At 40.3% G+C, this 20972-nt stretch overlaps 1 protein-coding gene across 2 annotated transcripts in view; it reads left to right on the top strand.

Moving 5' to 3' along the window:
- PLPPR5 (phospholipid phosphatase related 5) overlaps window positions 1–20972 on the top strand; it is a 135226-nt gene that overhangs the window by 72895 nt on the left and 41359 nt on the right. For both annotated transcript variants that reach the window (XM_005678058.3, XM_005678059.3), the window contains exon 4: window positions 18570–18746. In XM_005678058.3, the coding sequence (XP_005678115.1) occupies window positions 18570–18746 (177 nt within the window). The remainder of the gene's footprint in view (window positions 1–18569; window positions 18747–20972) is intronic.

Here is a 20972-nt window from a genome sequence, read left to right as displayed (position 1 = left end):
AAAGCCCTGGATCAATTCTTCTGAATAAATAGGTCTTACTAAGTAAATTAAGCATTGGCACTCTCTCTCTCTCTCTGGCACTTTATTAGAGACAAGAGAGGTAATGGGGATACACCTTGGCATTTATGTAGGTCTCCACAGGCCCTCCCCCAGAGCCTCTTTGCCACTGTAACCTCAACTAGGAAAACCGTTACTCAGTCTCATCATTGGAGATGAGGCCTGAAGGGAATCCATGCACATTTCAAGGGTGGGAGGTGCTTTTGTACAGCCTTAAATGATCCTACTTTCTCCTCATTGCCTGAGAATGTGGACACAGCTTAGTTAGATCCACAGAGATGCTGGCTGAAAGGACCTCTGTCCCCAACCCAGTCTGAGGCTGCTCATGGACATAACCTCAGCATCCTGTACAGCAGCAGTCCCCAACTTTTTTGGCACCAGGGACCAGTTTCGTGGAAGATAATTTTTCCATGGACCAGGGCGGGCCATGGAAATCATGATTTTCATAAGGAGTGGACAACCTGGATCCCTCACACACACAATTCACAGTAGGGTTTGTGCTCCTATGAGAATCCAGTGTTGCTGCGAACCTGACACGAGGTGGAGCTCAGGTGGTAACGCAAGTGATGGAGAGTGGCTGTTAATGCAGATGAAGCTTCACTTCTGTGCAACCTGGTTTCTAACAGACCATGGACCAGAACTGGTCTGTGGCCCAGGGGTTGGGGATCCCTGCTGTGCAGCACCCCTTGGACCCTCCAGCAGTCAACTTCACAATACTTATACACTCAAAAAAAGCCCTAAAAATTAACGCTCTTTTGATTCTCACTTTCCCTAAAAAGAGGTCCACCTTATTTGTGTGAATAGCTGAATAACAAGTGAGGCAGTCTGAATAACAACAAGCAGTCTGACGCTGCTTGGTGCTAAGGGGCTTCTGTAGCTGATGTTGCTCAGGCCTCACAATTGTGAGCTATTACAATTCTCAAATTAAAGATGGGAAAAAAAGTCAGACTCAGAGAAATTTAATAACTTGCCCAAAGTCGCACAGTCAGTGTATGCTGAAGCCAAAGTCTGAATCCAGAATGCTTCCCACGTGTCCTTTCTCAGCCACACCCCCTCCACTGCCCCCAGTGCAGCCAGTAAAACCAAGGCACACAACTGGGGTGCTGACTATGCAGAATTCCAGGTGCCTTACCTGAGACCCTTTGTTCTGGGTGGCTAATGTCTCTGCAGTTTCCCAGGAGTAGAGTTTTGACTCACACATGGCAGTGGCATTATGTAATGTTCCAGCACAGTTGGCTTCTTAGGGCGAGCCAGAAATCACAGTACACTTGCCAGAACACTAAAGATAGCCACTGCACATCAGTCAGACATATTTCTTATACTTAAGTGTTCCTAATGGCCCCAGTGTGCTCATATATTCATTGCTATTAAGTTTAACTAACTGACGATGACATTCGCTAATTCAGGTGGACCATTTTTAACATTTTTAAAAGACACGGTCTTTTACTCATTCTGGAATTGATTTTCTTTATAAAGCTTTTCTTACTGGGTATTTTCATTTCATGAAGGCCTGTGGTGTTAAGATGGTAGTTTGGGGGTAATTTACAAATATAATTGAAATAGGGAAAATTAAATAGAAAATTTGAACTCTTATAAGAGGTGTTACTTCAGCATAAAATCCTTCTCTTCATCACACCTACAGATTTGGTTGGGGCCCTTATCATAGCTTGCCTGGATTACCAATATCATTTTCCTATAGCCCCTTTTATAGTGTCTCCTCCTGCCCATTGTAATCCATTTTTCCTTCAGGTAATTTTCCCAGTGGCTCTATAAAATGGGAATCATAACAGGTAGGGCCAGTTTCATTGTGCATGTAACCTGTACTGTCACGTGGGGCCTGTGCTCAGGAGGGCCCCATGCTTGGTTTTGATGCTCTACTCATCATCCTGACATTGCTGATGATCTCTCCACAGAGATCTCTCATTTTCACTTTACACTGGACCTTGCAAATTAAATAACCAGTCCTGGAAACATAGAATCATGCAATCCTCTCACCACACTTTCTCATACATGCTCTAGAAGCCCCTTTTTGAATTTCCCAAGAATTAATGGAATATGATTTAGAAGCATCTGGATTATCTGTGAACTTCCTTATTTTGGACTTCTTTAGTTCTGTGAACACAAAATGCTTTACAAATACAAATATTAGGGAATGTCAAAGATGTAATATTTACACAAGCACCTTAAAAACTAATCCAGTGCAAATAAACCCAAGATGGCAGTAGTTTTTGTTCACTTGCTTTGGTTTCCCTGGCTGCTTATTTTATCACACTGTTGAGTTCATGGTCACACAATTCCCAAGGTTTTTCTTTAGCAGTAAACTTTGTCCTTTTCTTTAAACTCACAGCTCTAGATTCATTTTTTCAGTAATATTCAATGACACTAATTATCTTAACATCTGATATCTAGAAGGACTCAAAGTAAAATAATCTTGATTCACTACATATCAATTGATAGCACTTGTGCCACATTTTAAAGAAAAAATTTAGATTTAAACAAACAGTAATTAGTTGGTTTAATTCAAAACACTGACAATAACAGTTAATTCAATTATATAGTCATTAATTTAACAAAAACCATTGCACACCTGTAATATGCTAAGAATTTGAAGACAAAGACTTTCAGCCCTTGATCTCAAGGGCGGTGTGTGTGTGTGTGCACGCGCGCGCGTGTGCGTGTGTGTGTGTGCGTGCGCACACACTCAGTTGCTCAGTAATGTCCGACTCTTTGTGACCCCATGGACTATAGCCCACCAGGCTCCTGGGTCCATCTAATTTTTTCATGGCAAGAGTATTGGACTAGGTTGCCATTTCCTTCTCCAGGGGACCTTCCTGACCCAGGGATTGAATCTGTGTCTTCTGACTGCGAGAGGCTACTGCATGTGCCGTGGTGGTGGTCAGAGCATGGACTAGGCAGCTAACTGATTGAAATTTATAGTTTTTTTGACCATGCCCTTTGGCATGTGGGATCTTAGTTCCCACAACCAGGGATCGATTGAACCTACTCCCTACCCCCCACCCCCCGCCCCCTGCATTGGAAGTCCAGAGTCTTAACCACTGGACCACCAGGGAAGCCCTCACTAGCTTTTTGAATTTGGAATGCTGCTCCATCACTTGTAGCCAAAAGTCTGTGGGCAAGTTGCTAAACCTTTCTATGTCTTAGTTACTGTTGCTGTTAAGTCCCAAAGTCATGGGGTTATTTGGATTACATGATTGACACAGGTACTGAAGTTAGCACTGTTCTTGACATGTAGCAAGCATTCAGGGGATCTTAAGGTTTAGTGTGATTAGTTATTGAGAGTTAGCCAAGCGCTGTGTCAGTCACCAAGGTGACAAAAAGGAAAGGATATTTCTATCCTTCATAAGCTAGCAAAGGAGAAAAAATATATATTGTTTCAGTACAAAAATGATGTCTTTTCATAACTGTTATGAGCAAAATGCTGGGGAGTAAAATGAGGACGACAGAAGCCTGGGTTTAATCTGAATATTGTTTACTTTTTGTGTGGCGAATGGAAACAGCTGTTATGTGATGGAAATGTGAGAAAATGTCTCGTAAAAGCATTTTTGTTCTTCTGCTTGATGGACAAAGTGCTGTGTGTACAATATATTTATCATGGGGGTCATACTGGAGAGAAATGGTCTCCATGTGAAACTAGCCACGGCTGCACTTAAGGAATAAGGCAAATGTGTCAGTGATGAAGGGTTGTTATTCAGAGCCAAACCATCAGTCGGCCATTGTGCTGAGGGCAGCTGAGCCACTGAGCGAATTCTGATCTTAACTGCACGTACCAGCTGGTCCTGAACACTGAGCTTGTTTTTAATTCACTTCACATTTGTGACTCCCTAGCATTACCCATTCAGGGACATCAACTACATGATAAATTCTGTGTCTGTGATTATGTAATCTTTTGTTAGGGACCCATTAAGTATATTGTAAAGAAAATGGATGGCCACTCTTGGTTTTTCAGATGCAATGTGTTCAAGGACCTTTATTCCCATGCCCATAATTTAAGCAATATAATGTGTTATTTCTCTCAGAAAATGTAGTTTTAATCCAAATATATCATTTTAATCCTTTAGGTTCATTCCTGGCACAGAGCAAGCACAAATCTTCATGGTGCTTTGTGACAGTAATAAAACTTATACTACTTGTGAGATAATTGTGCTAAATCCTACAAACTGATATTATCATTTTCATTTAACAAATGATATAAGAGTCTCAGAAATTAGGTACTCTAAGGTCACAGAAATAACCAGTGGTGGATTGACATTTTAACCCAGATCACTAAATTCCTAAAGTTGAGCTTTTCTTCCTGATTTACACTGACTAAGTATGGAATGCACCAAGTATTTAAAGGGTATCAATAAAATATGAAGCAATTGATTAATTGCAAAATATTTTAGAGGCAAAATGTTTTTAAAAGCTGTTATAATAATCAGAACCTGAAAAATGGACTAACTCTGAAAGAGATGGGAATACCAGACCACCTGACCTGCCTCTTGAGAAATCTGTATGCAGGTCAGGAAGCAACAGTTAGAACTGGACATGGAACAACAGACTGGTTCCAAATAGGAAAAGGAGTACGTCAAGGTTGTATATTGTCACCCTGCTTATTTAACTTCTATGCAGAGTACATCACGAGAAACGCTGGACTGGAAGAAGCACAAGCTGGAATCAAGATTGCCGGGAGAAATATCAATAACCTCAGATATGCAGATGACACCACCCTTATGGCAGAAAGTGAAGAGGAACTAAAAAGCCTCTTGATGAAAGTGAAAGAGGAGAGCGAAAAAGTTGGCTTAAAGCTCAACATTCAGAAAACGAAGATCATGGCATCTGGTCCCATCACTTCCTGGAAAATAGATGGGGAAACAGTGGAAACAGTGGCAGACTTTATTTCTTTGGACTCCAAAATCACTGCAGATGGTGACTGCAACCATGAAATTAAAAGACGCTTACTCCTTGGAAGAAAAGTTATGACCAACCTAGACAGTATATTCAAAAGCAGAGACATTACTTTGCCGACTAAGGTCCATCTAGTCAAGGCTATGGTTTTTCCAGTGGTCATGTATGGATGTGAGAGTTGGACTGTGAAGAAGGCTGAGCGCCGAAGAATTGATGCTTTTGAACTGTGGTGTTGGAGAAGACTCTTGAGAGTCCCTTGGACTGCAAGGAGATCCAACCAGTCCATTCTAAAGGAGATCAGCCCTGGGTGTTCTTTGGAAGGAATGATGCTAAAGCTGAAACTTCAGTTTGGCCACCTCATGGGAAGAGATGACTCATTGGAAAAGATTCTGATGCTGGGAGGGATGGGGGGCAGGAGGATGAGGGGACGACAGAGGATGAGATGGCTGGATGGCATCATGGACTCGATGGACGTGAGTCTGAGTGAACTCCAGGAGATGGTGGTGGACAGGGAGGCCTGGCGTGCTGCAATTCATGGGGTCACGAAGAGTCAGACACGACTGAGCGACTGAACTGAACTGAACTGATAGTTTAACTCTGAACATTCAAGATAATTTCATAAAATCATTTTATTACATTGTGTGCTTCTTGAAACAGTAATGTATTAATAGATGTAAAGAAAGGCAATGCCAAACAATGGTCAAAACTACTGCACAGTTGCACTCATCTCACACGCTAGTAAAGTAATGGTTAAAATTCTCCAACCAGGCTTCAGCAATACGTGAACCATGAACTTCCAGATGTTTAACCTGGTTTTAGAAAAGGCAGAGAAATCAGAGATCAAATTGCCAGCCTCCGCTGGATCATGGAAAAAGCAAGAGAATGCCACAAAAAATGTCTATTTCTGTTTTATTGACTATGCCAAAGCCTTTGTGTGGATCACAATAAACTGTGGAAAATTCTGAAAGAAATGGGCATGCCAAACCACCCAACCCGCCTCTTGAGAAACCTATATGCAGGTCAGGAAGCAACAGTTAGAACTGGACATGGAACAACAAACTGGTTCCAGATAGGGAAAGGAGTATGTCAAGGCTGTATGTTGTCACCCTGCTTGTTTAACTTCTGTGCAGAGTACATCATGAGAAATGCTGGGCTGGAAGAAGCACAAGCTGGAATCAAGATTATCAATAACCTCAGATACGCAGATGACACCACCCTTATGGCAGAAAGTGAAGAAGAACTAAAGAGCCTCTTGATGAAAGTGAAAGAAGAGAGTGAAAAAGTTGGCTTAAAGCTCATCATTCAGAAAACGAAGATCATGGCATCCAGTCCCATCACTTCATGGCAGATAGATGGGGAAACAGTGGAAACAGTGTCAGACTTTATTTTTGGGGGCTCCAAAATCACTGCAGATGGTGATTGCAGCCATGAAATTAAAAGACACTTACTCCTTGGAAGGAAAGTTATGACCAACCTAGACAGCAAATTAAAAAGCAGACACATTACTTTACCAACAAAGGTCCATCTAGTCAAGGCTATGGTTTTTCCAGTGATCATGTAAGGATGTGAGAGTTGGACTATAAAGAAAGCTGAGCACCGAATAATTGATGCTTTTGAACTGTGGTGTTGGAGAAGACTCTTGAGAGTCCCTTGGACTGCAAGGAGATCCAACCAGTCCATCCTAAAGGAGATTGGTCCTTGATGTTCATTGGAAGGACTGGTGTTCAAGCTGAAACTCCAATACTTTGGCCACCTGATGCCAAGAATCGACTCATTGGAAAAGACCCTGATGCTGGGAATGATTGAGGGCAGGAGGAGAAGGGGACGACAGAGGATAAGATCATGGCATCATCGACTTAATGGACGTGGGTTTGAGTGGAGTCCAGGAAATGGTGATGGACAGGGAGGCCTCGCGTGCTGTGGTTCATCGGGTCGCAAAGAGTCAGACACGACTGAGTGACTGGACTGAACTGAACTGAAAAGATATAGATAACTATTGTCAGACAGAGCACACGTGTCCTAAAAAATGATTTTATGTACAGTACCCAATTCCAACCAATATGATAAATAAAGTAATAAGATAGCAATAAATGCTGAAATGAGGACAATATTTTTGAATATTAACTGATATAGTTTTCATTTCCTTTGGATCATGATGCTCTTGTCTAGGTCTGCATTATCTAGTAGAAATATAAATGAATCACATAAATGACTGTTAGTTTTCTAATAGTCATATTTTTAAATTTTTGAAATATTTTTGTTTAACCAAGTACGTCCAGATTTTAAAATTTCAACATGTATCAATATAAAAAGTATTAATGAGATATTTTGCATTCCTTTTTCCGCAAAATTTTCAAAATTCAGCGTCTATTTGACTCTTATAATACATCTCAGTTCTGATACTACATTTTCATCTCAAGTATTTGCTCTCTATTTAGGTTTCATAAAATTTACAATGTAAAAGTACAAGCACATAACCAATTTATTCCAAATATATTTAAAAGTTTTCTAATAATCAAAGCAAGTGCCAGTTTTAAAATTTAAATTAACTAAAAAATGCAGTCCTTTGTTCCCACTATCCATATTCCCAGTGCTCAATAGTTCTAATTAGTGGCTTCTATATTGTAGAACGTAGCTCTAGGATTTCTCATCTGTTATTCAGTGTCTCAGAGAAGAACATGCCATAAGAGAAAGGTCAACATCTATCTTCCAATTTCCTGTCCTCTAGCTCCTGGAAGCCCCCACTCCACTCTCTGCATGTATGAGTTTGACTATTTTAGATTGCACATATGGGTAAGATCTCGTAATATTTGTCTTTTCTTGACTGGCATATTTCACTTAGCATAATGTCCTTCAGGTTGATTTGTGTTATCTCAAATGATAGGACTTCCTACTTTTTTAATGCTGAATAGTATTGCATCTATACATACCACACAGATCTAATATATAGCAATGTAACTATAGTTTACAATAGTGTATTGTAGACCTGAAGCTTGCTTAGAGAGTAGGTAGATCTTAGATGTTCTCACCACACACATACACACAGAATGGTCACTATGTGCGGTAATGGTTATGTTAATCAGCTTGACTGTAGTGATTACCTTTCTCACATTGCAGAAAGGGGGACCTCTTCCAGGGCCTGAGAGTGGGCTTTTGTCTAACACTCAGAAATGAATTGTCTGAGGAGACACACATACTAACAAAAAAGAGACTTTTTTGGGAAGGGGCACCCCAGCAGGGACCAGCAGGGTAAGGGAACTCAGGAGGACTGCTCTGCCACTTGGTTCACAGTCTTGAGTTTTATCATAATAGGGTGAGTTTTCAGGTTGTCCCTGGCCGGTCATTCTTGCTCAGGGTCCTTCCTTCTTGGTGGTGTACGCATTGCTCAGCCAAGATGGATTCCAGCAAGGAGGATTCTGGGAAGTTGGTAGGACACGTTGTGTCTCCTTTTGACCCTCCCTAATTCTTGAATTCTGCTTCGTGGTGGCTCGTTAGTTCCGTATTCCTTACCAGGACCTCCTGTCATAAAATAACTGATGTAGATAGTTAATATGGTGCGTGGCCAGGATGGGCAGTTTCAATCAATTCTTCCCTTAAAACACATGTAAAAAAGCATCATGTTGTATACCTTAAGTATATCCATTTTTTAAATCTGTCGATTATACCTCAGTGTGTGTGTATGCTCAGTCCCTCAGTTGGGTCCTACTCTTTGCAACCCCATGGACTGTAGCCCTCAAGATGCCTCCGTCAATTGGATTCTCCAGGCAAGAATACTGGGAGTAAGTTGCCATTTCCTACTCCAGGGGATCTTCCTGACCCAGAGATCGATCCCCTGTGTCTTACGTCTCCTGCATTAGCAGGTGAATTCTTTACCACTGTGCCACCAAGGAAGCCCTATTCCTCAATAAAACAGAAAAGAGATGGGCCAGTACCAGTTAGAAAAGGAAGGTGGTGTTTGGCTTTGATAGTCAAGTCTCATTTGTCCTAAGAGAACAGGAATTTCTAAATTCCAAAGCTACTTTTACATACCAAAAGCAAAATTTGAAGATTTGCATATATTATTACAAGGTAACAATAGAGAGTACACAGGATATAATATAAAAGGATGGTGCAACCACACCTGGGAGCGGACGGTTCCATCTCTTTGCCAAGAAGTGGGAGGATTGGAGGAGAGAAAAGGGTAGAATGGCAGGTATCAGCATTGGGGTGAGCACCCTTAGTTTAGAAACCCTGAGAAGGCAGTTGACCACCAGATTACAGATACTCCATAAAGGTTGAAGAGAAAACAGAAAGTAGATGGGCTTATGTCTGTTTTCTGTCGTGAAACTGGGAGAGCTTAACCTCAGGGCAACCCTGTGGCAGGTGGGTAAAGCAGCAGAGCAGACGGTCCTATGGGAGCCCCAGGAAGCTGCAGCCAAGCTAGAGAGGGCAGAAATCCCCAAGGCCAGAAGGGGATGTGCTGAGGACCGGAGTGCGAGCCTAAATGTGCCAAGTCAGGGCCACAGGGACATTCCCAGTGGTTGTTGAGAAGGCTCAGGAGACCCGTGGGAGAAGCACGGTGCGGTAGTAGTATTAGTCACTCAGTTGTGCCCAACTCTTTGAACCTCACGCACTATAGCCTGCCAGGCTCCTCTGTTCATGGGATTCTCCAGGCAAGAATATTGGAGTGGATTGCCATTCCCTTTTCCAGAGGATCTTCCCAACCCAGTGATCAAACCTGGGTCTCCTGCATTGCAGGCAGATTCTTTACTATCTGAGCTAAAGGGAAGTCAGGGGAGGCTGTTCAGCAGGACAGCCCTGTGGCCACCCTGAGATCACCTCCTCTCCTCAGCCATGCAGTCTTGAAGGCCTCCAACTGGGCCAGGGTATTTTGTCAGAAGGAGAACAGTGAGAAACTCAGAACAACTGAGCATTTATTCAGGTTTTTCCCTTCCGCCATTCCATTCCTCTCCAGTGTGGGATGGATGCCCATGATAAAGATTAGGTCAGTCTGTGGGGTGGGGGGAAGCAAATGCATGCTCCATACAACCTATGCTGTAGTGTATTAAAGTATGACTTCAGCACACCACCATTTATTGCACTTTCCCATCACAGCTCTGAAAAGTCTGAGTTAGGTTAATACAAATCTGTCTGGTACAAAGTCCATGGCCTTTCCACCATCACATTACCTTTCATCACAATTCTGTTACAATAGAATTACACAGCTCTATTCTAATACACCGTTCTATTACCCCATCAGATACATTTACATTGCAGTTTGGCAAATTTATGATCATAGGTAAGTTTGGATACAATAATAAGACTTTTAGGTCACCGCACACCTGGCTTAATAAGTGAACGCTCCATATTTTGTTCAGTGTTTTTATACCCATTTGCGACTAAGTCTCCAGTTGAGCATCATGGAGTTCCACCCTTGACACTGTCTTGTTATTGGTATGGTACTAACTGTCTTGTTATTGGTATGGTACTAACGAGAAACTGAGAGAAAGAGAACTAGTTTGATAGATGTCAGCCTCACAGTTCAAAATGGTTTTGACAAGGTGGACTGATATTTTGAGAACAATTACGAAATTTGATTTTTTTGAAAACAACTCCAGGAATCCAGGATAAGAGGAACTTGGTAGGGCATTGGTCCATGTGAGGACTACAAACAATATGACCAGAAATGCTACGTAGTTATTTAAAAAAACAAACCAAAATTTAAAAAAAATCTGTTGCTTTTCAAGATGTATTAATCAAAGTGTCAAAACTTGGATATCAGTTTAAAGAATCCAGTTCTAACCTGATTGTGAATTGTAGTTTCATGAGTAAGACTATAGTGAAGTGAAGTTGCTCAGTCGTGTCTGACTCTTTGTGACCCCATGGGCTGTAGCCTACCAGGTTCCTCTGTCCATGGGATTTTCCAGGCAATAGTCCTGGAGTGGATTGCCATTTCCTTCTCCAGGGGATCTTCCCAACCCAGGGATCAAACCCGGGTCTCCTGCATTGTAGACAGACAAGCGTCTGAGCCACCAGAGAAGTCCCAAGACTATAGGGTGCAATCCAAATAAACTACTCATTTATGGTCAATTAATCTGTGACAAAGGAGGCAAGACTGTATAATGGAGAAAAGACAGTCTCTTCAATAAGTGGTGCTGGGAAAACTGGATGGCTACAGGTGAAAGAATGAAGCTAGACTATTCTCTAATAGTATACGCAAAAATAAACTCAAAATGGATTAAAGACCTAAATGTAAGACCTGACCCTATAAAACTCCTAAAGGAAAACATATGCAGAACACTCTTTGACATAAATTGCAGCAATATTTTTTGGATCCATCTCCTAGAGTAATGGAATAAAAACAAAAATAAACAAATGGACCCAATTAAACTTAAAAGCTTTTGCACAGCAAAGGAAACCATAAACAAAATGAGAAGGCAACCTAAGGAATGGGAGAAAATATTTGCAAATGATAGTACCAACAAGGAATTGATTTCCAAAATTACAAAGAACTCATATAGCTTAATATCAAAGAACAATCTATCAAAAAAATGGCCAGAAGACATTTCTGCAAAGAAGACATACCCAACAGGTACATGAAAAGATGCTCGACATTGCTAATTACTGCAGAAATGCAAATCCATACCACAATGTGGTGTCACCTCACACCAGTCAGAATAGTGATGATTAAAAAGTCTACAAATATTAAATGCTGGAGCGTGTGTAGAGGAAAGGGAACTCTCCTACACTATTGGTAGGAATGTAAATTGGTGCAGCTGCTATGAAGAATAATATGGGCGTTCCTTAAAAAACTAGAGTTACCATATGATCCAGCAATCCCACTCCTGGGCATATATCCAGAGAAAACTAATGTGAAAAGGTATGTGCACCCCAGTTTTCATAGCAATACTATTTTCAATAGCTAAGACACGGAAACAACCTCAGTGTCCACTGACAGATGAATGGATAAAGAAGATGTGGTATATGTACACAATGGAATATTACTCGCCCGTTAAAAATGAAATGTCATTTGCAGCACTATAGATTATTATATTAAGCAAAGTATGTCTGGAAGAGAAAGACAAGTATTATATGATGTCACTTATATGTGAAACATAAACAATGATATAAATGAGCTTACAAAACAGGAATGGACTCGCAGTTAAAGAAAATCAGTCTGTGGTTACCAGAGTGGTTGGCAGAAGGGTGATGGTGAAGGTGAATTAGGAGGTTGGGATTAACATATACACACTTCTATGTTTAAAATAAACAAGGACCTACTGTAAAGCGCAGGAAACTATATTCAGTGTCATTTGAAACCATGTATATATACGTACTTCTGCTACACCATGTATCAAGCACTTTGTGTGTGCTTAGTTGTTCAGTCGTGTCTGACTCTGTGTGACCCCATGGACTGTAGTCCACCAGGCTCTTTTGTCCATGGGGATTCTCCAGGCAGGAATACTGGGGAAAAAAAAAAGAATACTGGGGTAGGGTTGCCATTTCCTCCTCCAGGGGATCTTCCCAACCAGGGATCAAACCCAGGTCTCCCACATTGCAGGTGGATTCTTTACCATCTGAGCCACCAGGGAAGCCCTTATATATAAAGAAATATATATAGAGAAATGGATGGATGAAATCAAGGCCTTTAGTTTGTAGTAAAGAAAAGGCAAAGGCTAAGAGAATTCATGATAATCACCTGCAAATAACTAATGGATCTTTTAAGAGAACATGAAAGGGAGGGAAAATGGCAAAAGAGCATAAGGAAAAAGTGAAAGAGTATGAAAGCAAGAGAAGAATGTGGGTTTTCCACGCTCAGCCCTGATGATCTCCGCTCACCAGGCACTTCCGCAGCAACACGCAATGTAGTCGGTCTGTGTCCTGCTGTGTTCTCCAACCTGACCATGACTGAACCCCAGAAGAGCATCCATGGCCCCCTATATGTCTCCCAACACCTGCATCATCCCCACAGCACTTACCACAATGTGTGGTTTATACTAAGAGCTTACTGTGCACTATCGCTGTGCTAAGTACTTTACCTGTATTACATCATTTAATTCTTTCCATACTGCCTGGTAATATTTCTGTCATTTGCATTTTATGCATAAGGAGTTCAAAGATTCAATAGGTTGAATACCTTGTTTAAGTTATTCACTTGTTTAAGTGGCAGAGCTGGGACTCAACCCATAACTCTTTGATTCCAGAGCAGATGATCTAATCTCAGTGCCACAGTTCTCTCTTATAGGTCATTTTTACAAATTCCAGTCCATTTATTCATTCACGCACGAAGCAGATATTGATTGATTATAGTAGTTTTCTTTTTAAACCATGACAAAATACCACAAACGTAGGGACTTAGAAACAACCCAAAGTTATAATCCTAGAGTTCTATAGATCTGAAGTCCAGTCTGGGTTCACTGGGCTAAACTGAAGGTTTCAGCCTGGCTGCATCCCTTCAAGAGGCTCTAAAGAGAGTTCATTTCTTACCTTTCCAGATCTCAGAGGATATCTCAGTTCCTTGCTTAGTGGCTCCCTTTCTCCATCATCAAAGACAGTAGCATAGCATCTTCAGATCTGTTTCTGACTAAAGCTAGGGAAGGTTATCCACTTTTAAACACTCATGTGATTAGGTGACATATTCGCAAGTTCCCAGGATTAGAGCTTCAGCATTGTTATAGAGCTAATATTCTTTCCATCACAGGTGCCTGTCCTGTATCAAGTTTTGTTTCAGGCAATATGAGATAGACAGGAGGAGAAGGACAATAGCAAGTAAACAAAGGCATATGCAAGACATTTTCTGATAGTGATGTGTATTTTCTGACAAAAGTTCAAAAATTCACTTTTCCCCAAGCATACCATTTAAACAGATGAGTCTGGTGGGCTGTAGTCCATGGGATCACAAAGAGTTGGACTTGACTTAGTGACTAAACCATGACAACAGCAATGAATTTCAGGTAGAATTGTGAATGGACAGAGGTTTTACACTAATGGAATATTCTCATAGAGGCAACAGATAAACATACATACACAAAAGAGAGAACATGATTTTTAGATAGTGGCAAATGCTATGAGGGAAATACTCCATACTCATTCTCCTGTACCTTTGCATTTTTCATTTATTCCCTCTGTTATTTAGTCTAATAGTTATTTCAAGTGCTTACAGTGTTTCAGACAAAGGACTAACTAAGCACAAGGTTTACAGTACAGAACACAGATCTGGCTTGTATGTCATTAGTATAGTGAAGGGAGCAAATTAGCATAAACCATACGTTGTGGTGAGTGCTGTGGGGATGATGCAGGTGTTGGGAGACATATAGTGGGCCATGGATGCTCTCCCTGGGTCTAGGACAATTTTTTCCCCCACTTCCTCTTCACTGAGAACTCGTGTTCATCCTTCTGGATATAACCTAGATGGCTTCTCTTTGAATAACAGTTTCAGGTTTATAGTAAGTGCTTAACACAAACATTTGTGTTTTTATTTTTGTTTTATAATAGTATTGTTTTTAAAATTATACAGTGCTTTCTCAGTTTACCCAAGAGATCGATGATTATTCTTACAATTGTGTCCATTCACATTACTTCATGACATGGGCATTGTGATTGTGAAGTGAAAGTGTTAAGTCACTCAGTCATGTCCAATTCTTTGTGACCCCATGGACTATAGCCCACCAGGCTCTTCGGTCCATAGAATTCTCCAGGCAAGATTACTGGAGTGGGTAACCATTCCCTTTTCCAGGAGATCTTCCCAATCTAGGGATCAAACCTGGGTTTCCTGCATTGCAGGTAGATTCTTTACTGTCTGAGCCAACCAGGGAAGCCTGAGCTTTGTAATTATATTTTAGTAAAAGCACTCAAGCAAGCAAAACCCCTTTATATATGTGTCAATTATTGTAGACAATGTATAAACAAGGGAAAAGGTGTTGAAGAATATACCCCAGCTGTTAGCAGATAGCAAATGACCAGTTTGGGCTTCCTGCATTTGTGCTAATAGATATTTGTGGGATGGATGGATAAGAACTGCCCAATTATGGCTAAATGGCTTGGCTTATAAGGTAGTGAACATCCACTGAGGACTGAACAGATACCATCCTGCTCAAATCATACTCCCTTCTGTTTGTGTTTTATTTTAGTTACATTTTGACATCTGGTTAACCTAGATGGTTTCGTAAGTGAATTAAAAACCAAGAGAGCATAAATAATCAATTTCTGTCCTGCATCCAACTTGCTTAATAGATTCTTATGCCATAATTTCCTTTTCTGCAAATTAGGGATAATAGACCTTCTGTAAGGATAACACAATTAGACTGGTTAAAAGGCAGTCATATTCATAAGTACTAGGGAACCAGAAAGTTTTCTAGTATGTATAAGTGAAAACTCAAAATTTTTTTTTGTGACATCCATGCCAACTGAGAAAAATCTGTGCATTATAAAGGGTTATGATCCACTTTAAAGTTGAAAGTATTTGAATGAATGTTACCCTTCTTCATAACCCTTTGCATTCAATTTTCTTCTCTTCTGGTTCTGGACATTAAGTGGGATCTGTTGGAAGAAGAGCAAAATCCCAGGCTATTCCTATTATAGAAGCTTCTTCATGAGTTAGCATAGTGACCAGGCTGTATCCTGGGGCCGCTTATAAACAATACTTGAGTCATACAACTTAGGAATGAATTGAAATTTAAGAGAATCTTAAGAGGATCATAGCCCAAGCTCAAGGATTACTAATAAGCCAACACAACTTGGACAAGTAAGGCCTGAGCTCTGTCTGAGGTGGCCTCTGGAGATGAAGGAGAAGGCAAATACTTTCCAAAGTTATTTAGATTCTGCAGATTTTCTACACAGACTGCACTTACACCATTTCCTAATTCTCCCTAATAGTAGAGTACAGATGTAGCCTCATCCCTATGTGCTGTAATGGCCTTCTTTCCCCTGTTTTTGATTTTATTTCTCTTGCATTCAGTGATGCTTAGTTTATGTTCACTGGCCATTTTTTTCCAAGCAATAAATTAATCAAGAGAAAGGAAGGTTGGAGGCACCAAAATGCTCTATCCTTACTTCCCTTTGACATCTCTCTTTCTCGAAAGGGCCACCCTCAATACTCCAATTGTGTATTCTTTATAATAAGCTTTATCGTGAGTCAATTTTTTTATCTGTCAAATGAAGGTAATGATGATATTTTATGGTTATTTTGAGGACTTAATAAGTAAAATGCTTAGAGCATTGTCTTGAACAGACAAGCATATTAATACTATTCAGTTATCATTTCATATTCATTTTGTCTTAATGAGGGTAGTTGTCTGTTAGTGTTCTGACAGACATGAAGAAATGCAAACGTAAGAAGTCAGTAATCAGTCAGAAAATCTCACTAGCAGCTTAAATTTCACTCCCTATTTATATGCGTGAGTCAAATAAGAAATTACTCTACTAGATGCATCACTGGAAACCTGAAGTGGTGTGATATTCTTGTCTTGTTACTCATGTGGGCAGAACTCTTTAATAAATTCTCTTGGAATGGCAAAAGCATCTTTTTCTTTTCTCATCTCCTCCTATTTCTCTCATGTCTACTTATTCTTCTTAACTGAGATTATTCAGCTCTTCTAAGCACAGGCTTAGAATACACAGACATAGCTCTGAAGGTCAAATGCCAAAATGAAGATAATCCAGCTTTTAAAATATATATCCTAGAGTATTGAGACCTAAGAGTTTGCAAAAGGCTAGAACTTGGCTAGATAGAAACCTTGTATCATATGAACTGTTTAAATATTCATAGCGTGTACTGGCAGCTAACAGGGCTACAAACTTTGCCCAGAAAAAAAAAAAAAGAAAAGAGAATTACTGATTTTCATAGCACCCAAAAATGGCTGCCATGGACTAAAAGCTTAAGTGCTGATTTGGTTTAATCTCTTAGTCAAATGTATTTTTTTTTTAATTCAACTGAGGACAATAGGCAAGTGGTTATATGCATTTGTAAGTATTTTTCTGACTATATTATCAGTATCAGATTCTGACATTAATGTCATAAAAACTTATTGTACTGTGAAAGCCATCTCTTTAATAATCACTAGTGAGTTGCCTGGAAAATCCATGGACAGAAGAGCCTGGTAGGCTGCAGTCCATGGGGTTGCTAAGAGTTGGACACGACTGAGTGACATCACTTTCACTTTTTACTTTCATGTGTTGGAGAAGGAAATGGCAACCCACTCCAGTGTTCTTGCCTGGAGAATCCCAGGGACGGGAAGCCTGGTGGGCTGCCATCTATGGGGTCACACAGAGTCGGACACGACTGAAGTGACTTAGCAGCAGCAGCAGCAGCAGCAGTGACTTCAAATAGGGGCTTCCCTGGTGGCTCAGACAGCAAAGAATCTTCCTTCAATATAGGAGACTGGGGTTCAATCCCTGGGTCAGGAAGATTCCTCAGGAGAAGGGAACGGCCACCTCCTCCAGTGTTCTTGCTGGAGTATCCCATGAACAGAGGAGCCTGGCAAGCTGCAGTCCTTGGGGTCACAACGAGTTGGACACAACTGAGCAACTAAACACACACAGTGACTTGAAATAACTGACACATCTCCTTCACAGTCAACAGATTCACTTCTATAGAAATGCATATAGGAAATTATGAGCAGTTGAGCTATAAAATAAATCAGATTGGGGAAGAACTGGGTTTCTTGACCATGGTGTCTCACAACTTGAAAAGATTTCATTCTGTGCAACCAACTGACAGTTACACGTTCTTCATTAGCATATATGAAGATGCCAAAAATGTAGGTGTTTACTGATTATTTTGGTTTAACTGACACATTTCTCCCATATAATTAAGGGTTTTTTGCTGTTGTTCTTATGCTGGTTGATAAAATTTGTTAAACAAAGTATTTTCACAATTTCAGATAACAGCATAAAAGTAAATGTTGGTACTGTAATGAACTTTAAATTATTTTTTCCAAGTAATATCTATTTAGTGAAATCCACTTGATTTTGTTTTTTATAGATATGCTCACAAGTTTGATTTTTATAAAGTATGCATGCACTCTCAGTAGCTCAGTCCTGTCCAACTCTTTGTAATACTGTGGATTGTAGCCCACCAGGCTCCTCTGTCCATGCGATTTCCCAGGCAAGAATACTGGAGTGGGTTGCCATTTCATCCTCCAGGGGATCTTCCTGACCCAGGGATCAAACCCACACCTCCTGCATTGGCAAGTGGATTCTTTACCCCTGAGCCACCTGAGAAGTCCCTTTTATAAAGTGTACATCCTCTCAATATGGTATACAGAAATGTAAACATTAAAAACATTCATTAATTTTCCCTTTCCAGTAGTATTCATATAAAATGTAAATTCAGATAAAATGAGAGTAAGTAATTAAAAGTTTGTGAAAAGTGACTTGGAATGTCTGCAACTCAGTATCTTAAATGATTAATGTTACATAAGAATTGACCATTACTCAATATAAGGTAAGTACAATTAACTAATCACTACTTTTTAACTCTACTTTTAAGAAAATTCTTCAAAAAATCTATAAACTGTAGTTAATTATTTGAATTATATATCTGTTCCTATAAATATGTGTGTCCTGATACATATATAAGGTGTACATATATAAGGAAATGCATTCACGCTTTTTGTTTGCTATTTCAGATGTACATTACCAACACAATCAAAGCCAAAGGAACAAGACTTGCTAAGCCCGTTTTGTGCCTAGGCTTAATGTGTTTGGCCTTTCTTACTGGACTGAACAGAGTTGCAGAATATCGAAATCATTGGTCTGATGTGATAGCAGGCTTTCTGGTTGGAATATCTATAGCAGTATTTCTTGTAAGTACAAGTTTCTTTAGATATAATTTGTTTGTTAATTAATGTGTATAGCCACCTACTAGACAATACAGCTGTGAATCACTGGGTTTAGTTTTCGAAAGGTGGTCTCTGAAATGGAAATATTTATGTTTTAAATCACTCATTTCTTTCTTCTCCTTCATTTGTTCTGCTTAAAGTCAGGCTTGGGGTGAAAAGTGTATTTTCTACATTTAAAAGTGAAGAGACTATTTTCATGCAAAGTGGAATGGGGCTAAAAAAACACTCATACCTCCCTAGATGTTTTTTCTTTTGAATTTATTTTTTGACTGGAGGAAAATTGCTTTATAATATTGTGTTGGTTTCTGTAGTACAACAATGCAAACCAATCATAATTTACATACACACACACACACACACACACACACACACACATATCCCTTCCCTGTTGAGCCTCCCTCCCCAGTCCCCTCATCCCACCCCTCTAGGTAATCACAGAGCACCAGGCTGGGCTTCCTATGTTATATAACAGCTTCCTACTAACTATTTTACACATGGTAGCCTGTATATTTCAGTGCTGCTGTCTCAATTTGTCCTATCTGTGCTTCCCTCAATGTGTATACAAGTCTGTTCTTTACATCTGCATTCCCATTCCTTCCCTACAAATAGGTTTTTTTTTTTTTCAGGCACACATAAAACTTCATTGTGGACCTTTTTGCAATGGGAAAATTTTTTTTTAAATTAAAAAAAATTTTTATTTTTACTTTATTTTACTTTACAATACTGTATTGGTTTTGCCATACATTGACATGAATCCACCACGGGTGTACATGAGTTCTCAATCCTGAACCCCCCCCCCACCTCCCACCCCATATCATCTTTCTGGATCATCCCCGTGCACCAGCCCCAAGCATGCTGTATCCTGTATCAAACATAGACTGGCGATTCGTTTCTTACATGATAGTATACATGTTTCAGTGCCATTCTCCCAAATCATCCCACCCTCTCCCTCTCCCTCTCCCTCTCCCTCAGAGTCCAAAAGTCCATTCTATACATCTGTATCTCTTTTGCTGTCTCGCATACAGGGTCATCATTACCATCTTTCTAAATTCCATATATATGTGTTAGTATACTGTATTGATGTTTTTCTTTCTGGCTTACTTCACTCTGTATAATCGGCTCCAGTTTCATCCATCTCATTAGAACTGATTCAAATGTATTCTTTTAATGGCTGAGTAATACTCCATTGTGTATATGTATGTTTAAAAAATTTCCTCAGGGCACTTAGCGTCCTGAAGCATGTACAGTATCCCAAAGTGCCCCGGTGCCTCCAAACAGTCCTCTCCTGAGCTGCCAAGTCCCAGAACCTAACAGGTGAACCTCACTTGTGAGATGAACTGGTCGCCTTCAGTGACTGAAAACCCATGGAGAGTTTCCAAGGCAATATCACTCAAATCAGATTCTGCCAAGAAGTGAGGAGCACACGTAGTGACTCTTAATGAGGCAAGCCTGCCATCTCTACTTCTGTGGTAAAAATCTCCTTGGACTACTTCTGTAGATTTTAGTTCTGTAGGTTTAGTTGTTTCAATCGGGCTTTCAGTTCAGTTCAGTCGCTCACTCGTGTCTGACGCTTTGCGACCCCATGAATCACATCACGCCAGGCCTCCCTGTTTATAACAGTATGTTAAAGCTTATACAAACCTTTCCAGCTACCAATGATTTGCGCAGTTATGTGCTGGGCATTTTATATAGGTTATTTCTTCTAGAACTTCTTGTGGTAAAAGTAGTGACTATGCCCTGATTCCTTTCTAGACCATTTGCTATTTTTCTTTCTGATGCCTTTCCCTGCTGTGTCCAAGGTCCCTTGGAAACTTAGGCTTATCTTCCCCACCCCCAGAGATATCCTGTAGCCCCATGCAAACAGGGGGGCCCAGGCATGGCCCCCAACCTTTCCCTTGCTTTCACTTAAGACAGTTGAAACAGGCTAACTTTTTATAAAACAAACAAAAAAAATGCTTCACATAAATCCTAAGAAAATAATCATAGGCACAGCAAACAGCATGCCAAAAGTTGAAGCATTAAAGCGCTAGTGCCAGATGTAACTGAATTTCAACTCTGTGGGTCTGGAACATCTTTGCTGGTGTTTCATCAGGCTTCATCTCCTCCTGTGGCTGTAGCCATCTTCCCTTGACTGCCAGTGAACATCATGATACCTTGCAAGGTTAAGTCTAGAGCACTCATATCTTCCTT

Source organism: Capra hircus, chromosome 3 (assembly GCF_001704415.2).
Source record: "Capra hircus breed San Clemente chromosome 3, ASM170441v1, whole genome shotgun sequence".
Classification (NCBI taxonomy): domain Eukaryota; kingdom Metazoa; phylum Chordata; class Mammalia; order Artiodactyla; family Bovidae; genus Capra; species Capra hircus.
This window is presented reverse-complemented; position numbering and strand designations above follow the sequence as displayed.